The sequence below is a fragment of the Tyto alba genome, unplaced genomic scaffold (genome assembly GCF_018691265.1).
Source record: "Tyto alba isolate M040663 unplaced genomic scaffold, T.alba_DEE_v4.0 Super-Scaffold_8, whole genome shotgun sequence".
Lineage (NCBI taxonomy): Eukaryota > Metazoa > Chordata > Aves > Strigiformes > Tytonidae > Tyto > Tyto alba.
The window spans coordinates 20,365,868-20,372,321 of NW_024881329.1; the positions used below are offsets into that span (position 1 = coordinate 20,365,868).

Below are 6,454 nucleotides of genomic sequence, written 5' to 3' on the forward strand. Positions count from 1 at the left end.
TGCAGTTTGATGTTGGCTACAGAATGCAGCTGGAGCAAGCAACATTTTAAATACTCTAGAAAAAATTCTCATGTATTTGGGCTTTATTTTTGCTATTGATTCATAGGCAGCAGTTGCACTTGGCAGAGAAACTGTGATTGCCACGTCCCTAAAAGCTCAACTCTGCAAAGCAGCGGAAACGGCCCGGAGAACATGATGTTGGCAGTTAATCCGTCTGTCCGTCCCCTCCCCGGCGCTGGCTCTGTGCTGCCGCTCTCCCAAGGAAACGTGACACACGGGTCTGAAAGCAGAGCTGCTGGCTTCAGAGAGTCAACATCAAACCTGTTTAGTTTGAAATGGGTTCATTTTAAAAAGCAGTCATGAGCACTTTGCCGATTCCTGCCCGATTTGCCCTCACTCGAGGCTTCCTCTGTGTTCAACAGCACAATTGCAGCTCGGCTGGGAAACGCGAGCCCCACGTGATTGAATGGGACTGGGCAACTTAATCACTTTTCCTTATTGTTTTTCCGAGCTAATTAAAGGTGGAAATTATCATATCAAGCAAGAGCTGTTCGGGGCCAGCCATCGGCAGCCTGTGTTGGCCATGTCCAGCCCTCGCTTGAGGAATTCCCGCTGGGTTTTGGCAGGCAGGTTTAGGCCCAGATTAGGGGGGATTTACCACCCAGGTCCGTTTTCCCGCTGAAGCTGCAAGAGGCAGAAATGCTTTTAGTAACCTCCAGGCAATTTTGCACCTTCCCAGTGCCTCTACCAAAATGCTGAATGGAGAAAAAGCTCTGTTTTGCCCAGTCCTGTGGAAGATGGGATGACAGTTCCCATCCTTAGACACTCAGAGCTCCTTTTGATGCTGCAGAGCACCGGAGACTTTAAAGTGGTGCTGGCTGTGAAGAAATTGTCTGCAAACTGCCCTATTAAATATGAAACCCCCATAGTTTGACCCTGAACAAATCCACCTTATGTATTCCAGCATTAAAAAATGGCTTTTAAACTTCATTACTGTTTTCTTTGCTAGGTTTTTGTGTTTCCTGCTGGCATGCTGGTACCAGTTTGGGCTTTATGTCACTAATGGGCAAGTTTATTACATGAGAATATGTCCCAAGATTTGGGGTTGTGCCTTTTCCTGTAATGCGGGTGTTTTCTGTAATTCACTCTGGCTTGCTGCCGCTGCTGGCAACACCCCACCCTGTGCCCCAACGTTGCTGTCCTGGTGGGAAGCATTCAGGAGAGAAGGTCTGTACAAAATCTGGCTTGGGGAGCCCACCCATTGAGGAGTGCTGCCCCAAGGGCAGTGGAGCCATACCCACAGCCAAAATAAGGCTAAAAAAGACGCCGTCACGGTTCGACCGGCTGTACCCGCTTGGTGAACACCCTTCCACTCCATCCTGAGCTTCACCCAGAGAAAAAACAATTTGGTCTGGGGGTTTGCTGGTTCGGGTGAGGGTGTAATGACCCTGCAAAAGTGAGAAGCAGGTTTGAGAGCAAACCTTACGAGGACCGAGGGGCACGTGGCTGGAGGGGAAGGTGTGGGGCCGTGGAGCCACCTTTTCCCTGCAGCTGGAGCTGTTGCGTTGCAGAGCTCTCCCAAAAACTCAGCTGGCCTCATTTCTGTAGCCCTGACCTCAGACTGAGCCCCAAGGATCTGCCACCACCAGTGACAGCAACAAACATCTGAGTTGCTTGTCTTCCTGGGATGTGATTAAGCTGCAGTCAAGGACAGCTTATTTGTGTTGACTTTGAATCAATACAAACACACGGCCTGAGCTTTTTAAGCCTTTATTAGAGGGAAGGACACGCTGTGCACCTTCTGGTTTGCTCTGCTCCCCCACGACGAGCGATCCGGCCCCTGCGTGGCCGTGGGAAGGCTGCGGGAAGCACAGCTACCTGCTCTGCAAACACGCAACGGAGGTCACAGGCATCCGCGTCACTTTGCATTGGATGGGTCCCCGTCTCCGCTGGCTGCACCACAGAAGGTAATATGGTCCTTCTAGGACCACCATAAAGGTCTCAGGAGGAAGGTGAGCAGGCAGCAGCTCATGCCTGGGCATAATGGGAGTGGAGTAGGGATCCTGTTAGGGTCCAACAAGCTGTGTCTGCACCAGGGGATGCCAAGCTGATCTCTGAAAGCATGAGTGGTGGCCAACGCCATGAAGAGCTTCCATGCGGCGGTGAGGACGTGCCACCCACGGGCTTTGAAGTCCTGTCCCCAGGCATGGAGAGCGGTGGGAGATACATGGCTCAGCCCCACAGAGCACAACAGCATGGCCTTGGGTGGCCAGAAGCTGTCGTGAGCCTGAGATTCAGTGCTTATGGTGACACTGGCGCCTGTGGGCTGTCCCCAAAGGCTCCTCCTGGAAAATCAAGAAGTTAAAACCAAGTTGGGCATCTCCCCACCTCCACTGAAAGAGCCTGAACGTGATGTATATGATCTTAAGCCACCCTGAGAGCAGAGGCTGAGGCATCTTCCCCAGCAAACACATCACTTGGGATCTTTCTGGGTGCCCCAGCCCCTTGAGTCCTACTCAGCTATGAAGAAAAGGGATATTTCCACTGATGTGCCCAGATAAATCTGCCTGGTTTGGCTGGAGAAACTGGGACCCCCCGGTCTGCTTACACAGGTGACTTCTTCAGCAAGTCAAGCAGGTTATGAAAGTTGCCCCTGCTCAGAAGAAGCCATCCACTTTCAGTAGCCGCATGCTCTCACAGCCTGTGACTGAAGAATGCACATTTTTGAATGTATATTGTCCTTTCAACAATGAACTGCAATTTAAAAGAAAAAACGCACGGCAATTTAACTGCTACCTGGGAGCCGGTGTTATTCCAGAGGCAGAAAGTGCTATCTGTTGCTTAGGAACAATCTTTATCCTATAAAATGAAGAAGTACACTCTCCAAAGAGTTTTTTTAAATGCACCTGATGTGTGTTTGTCTTGCTTAGAAGCTGGCCCACCTCCTAAATAAACCACGGGAAGATGTCTTTGTGCTCCACATACAGCCCTGGCCACCTACTATACCCAGCCACGAGCCGTGGTATAGGGTGTATGCCAGCTATGGTGTGAGATGTAGGTTATATGCTCTACACGCAACCATGGTTCAAGATATGGGGTATATATTCCATATCAAGCCATGCTTCGAGATATAGGGTGTTTACCCTATACCCAGCCGTGGTACGAGATATAGGGGACATACTCCATACCCAGCCATGATGGGAGATAAGGTCTGTAAAAGCCCAGTGGGAAACATGCTGGTCACAGGCAGCCCCTGCTTCCCTGCCCCACCTCCCCGGCACTCGCAGGGACGTGGCTTGGGCATCGCTCCTTGGCGCACGGAGCAAGCACAGAAATGGAGGCAGACTGCAGCCGTGCCTGTGCGGAAGAGTTTCAGAAAACTGAGGCTTATGGAGAAGCACCTCGGGCTCGTTGCGTGTCTGGTCTTTAATCTGGATACTCATCTGTTTTTCTGTTTCAACGAGCTGAAAAACTGCAGTTTCATTGGCACGTCTTTCCAGCTGTCGGTTGAACTGGGTCAGGTGGAAACACCTACTGCTGCTCTGGTGTGTCTGCACGTCCTGCTCTGAATTACTCTGCCATTGTCCTGCTGTGGTGTTTGTTGTGGCACTGTTTTGTTTTCCCCAAAGAACAGAACATCCTGGAGCTGCTCAGAAGAGCTGCTCCTCGAGGACACAAAGCCCATCGGTTTGTTCCCTTGCGCTCGCTCTCCTTGCCAGGCACAAGAGACCTCTCCTGGGAACAGCAACCTAACACCACGAGCCACCAGCTCCTCTGTCCAGCCTAAAGCAAAGTGCACACCAGGTCCAAAAGCAAAACTGGTCTCTTGAGGTCCTTCAGTTAAAATAATCTAGTTTGCAAAGCTATCTTATCTGAGGCCCCGGTAGGAGCATCTGCCAGGGTGGAGCAGGTATTGAACCGAGAAGCCTTGCAGGACAGAATGCTGGAGCTCTTCTTCTTGCGGTAGAAGTAGCTGCTGAGGTGGAACCAGAACTTGTCGTGGAGGGAGGCGTAGATGAAGGGGTTGTAGCAGGCAGAGCTCATGGCAATCAGGTGACACGAGACCTGGATGACGTTGACGTACCTCTTGTCCAGGATGGCGAACTCCTCGTCGATGTCTCTGATGAAGTTCACCACCTGGAGGGGCAGCCAGCAGACAGCAAAGCACACCACCGAGACGGCAAGCACCCGGAAGGTCTTCTGCTTTGTTTTGGTCCATTTGTCTTGGCAGGGATAGGCAGCGCCCGGGATGTTCCTCCTCCGCAAGTGGTAGGTGATGGCGCAGAAGGAGACCGATACCGCCAAAAGTGGGAGCATGTAGGACAAGAGGAGCATCAAGCACGAGTACAGCAGCCGCTCTCTCTCTTCGTGCTTCCAAAACTCTTCGCAGATGATCATGTCGTGGCCAATGGTGTTGAGGTCCAAGTAGTGGGTGTGCAGTGAGGTGGGGACGGAGGCCAGGATGGAGAGTAACCAAATGCAGGCCACGAGGCAGATGCAGGACCTGCGGCTTATCCTCCTGCGAATGGGGTATGCCACCACGACGTACCGGTCGATGGCGATGGCGGTGAGGGACAGCACCGAGACGAAGACGGTGGTGGCCTGCATCAAGGTGACAAAGTAGCACATGAAAATCCCGAAGAGCCAGCCCCGCACCTCGAAGGCGTAGGAGACGGTGAGGGGGACGCAGGCGAGGCACATGATGAAGTCGGCCACGGCCAGGTTCCCGATCAGGAAATTGGTGGTGCAGTGCAGCTTCTTGGTGAGCGCGATGAGGAGGATGAGGAAGAGGTTCCCCGTGCACGCCACTGCCACCAGCGTGGTATAGAGCGGGATGAAGAGGGGCTTCAGCTCCAGGAGGAGGTCCAGGCCGGTGAAGAGAGGGGCTGAGCCGTTCTGCCAGGAGTCGTTGGGCAGCCGACTGTGCGCCATGCTGCTCGTCCCGCGGCCGGCGGTGCTTCTGCACGCCTTGAAGTCAAACAGAGGCGAGAGCGTCAGCCCTGGAGGGGAAAGAAACGTGCTTTGGTTGGACTTTTGGGCAGCAGAACCCGTCCCCGGGGTCTAGGTCCCCTCGCACAGCCCCGTGGCGATGCGCTGGCCGACTGAAGGGACGCTGTGACTTTTTAAGAGCAAACGCTCCGTGTTCAGAGTGGAGCTTCAGTATGGGGAAAACAGGGAGCCTGGCTACGGAATGGTGAAGCAGGAGGGTGCAGGTCTGCAGGGAGCTGCTGGTTTGGAGCAGCAGGATGGGGAGAGCGGCTCGGGACGCCTCGTGGAGCGTAACCTGGGGAGCTGTGCTGACATAAAGCAGAAATAAAGGGCACTCCGGCGTTTTCAGCTTGCCAGCTCCCTGCCAACCTGCCAGGCCTGTTGCTGCCACCCCGGCCACCCTCGGCAGAGGGTCCCCTCCACCTCCAGCCCTCCCGCCTCTCTCTGTCCCAGCCCACCCCACCAGCCCCCCAGCCCCTGGGGTTATTTTACCCTGTTGGTTATCTCTCTACCTGCCCCAGAGCTCAGGATTCTCCCACTCCCCTGGAGCCACTGCAATGGGACGGGGGCACGAGGCCTCCCGGGCATGGCCACAAAACGACCGACAGCAGCCGGGGGGGCATGATGTCAAATATATTCTATCCCATTTCTCAACATATAGTGTCCTTTCAACAATGAACCGCAGTCCTGTAAGGAAATGTAGGGCCACAGTTGTGTAAGAAATTGTAAGGGAGTGAAGAATTACCCCCCAGGACCCTCCTCTCGGACCCCACGCTGTCAAATTTACCTTTTCATCCCCCTTGCCAGGAGCTGGCCAGTCTTCCTTCCCCGCAGCGGAATCAAAGCAGCATTAATTAGGCAGCCCCGTTAATGAAACTGAGAGAACTGGTTTCCCACCCCACTCGGGATGTGCAGACCCCGCAGCCGAGAAGCCGCCCGCTCATTCATTTCAATTTTAATTCCCGAGCCGCCCTCCCCGCAGCCCGGGGGGGCCGGGAACACCCCGACACTTGCTCGGGGCCCCCCCGGGGCCGCACTGACCTGCGCGGGGGCTCCCGGGGGGGTCCCGGCCCCAACCTCCCGCGGAGATGCGCTTCCTCCGCCGGCAGCCGCGGCTCTCACAGTGGCTCTCGCTCGCTTCTCCCACTGGCCTCGGGGGGGGCGGGGTGGGGTTTGGGTTGGTTTGGGGGTTTTCCACCCATGCCGGAGCTTTTAAGCCGAGGAGGACCAGGACGCGCCCACCCGCGACGCTGAGTGTTGCAGGTACTGGCGGGGACGCGCACATCCCACCCTGCCGTTCCGCGGGGGAAGCAGCATCCCCCCACCCCCCCCAACGCCCCCCGCCCCCGGGCCGGCTCCGGGACACCACCCCGTTCGGTAAGGGAGGGGGGACACGGGGAAAGGGGGGCAGCGGGGGGCACAGGGACCGCGCGGAGATCACGGCCGCCCCGTCGGGGGTCCCGTT

At 55.3% G+C, this 6,454-nt stretch overlaps 1 protein-coding gene across 2 annotated transcripts; it reads right to left on the reverse strand.

Moving 5' to 3' along the window:
* Nucleotides 1-1,754: 1,754 nt before the first annotated feature.
* On the reverse strand, nucleotides 1,755-6,180 carry LOC104368998 (prolactin-releasing peptide receptor-like). Of its 2 annotated transcripts, none has more exons than XM_032993129.2 (2): nucleotides 6,031-6,180; nucleotides 1,755-5,000 (listed from the first exon to the last, which is right to left on the reverse strand). In XM_032993129.2, exon 2 carries the CDS (start codon nucleotides 4,930-4,932, stop codon nucleotides 3,841-3,843), a length of 1,092 nt encoding a protein of 363 aa, XP_032849020.2. In that variant the 5' UTR covers nucleotides 4,933-5,000; nucleotides 6,031-6,180; the 3' UTR covers nucleotides 1,755-3,840. The 2 variants fall into 2 exon arrangements, with proteins under 2 accessions (XP_032849020.2, XP_032849019.2); XM_032993128.2 differs by having other exon boundaries at nucleotides 5,777-6,180.
* Nucleotides 6,181-6,454: the final 274 nt, after the last annotated feature.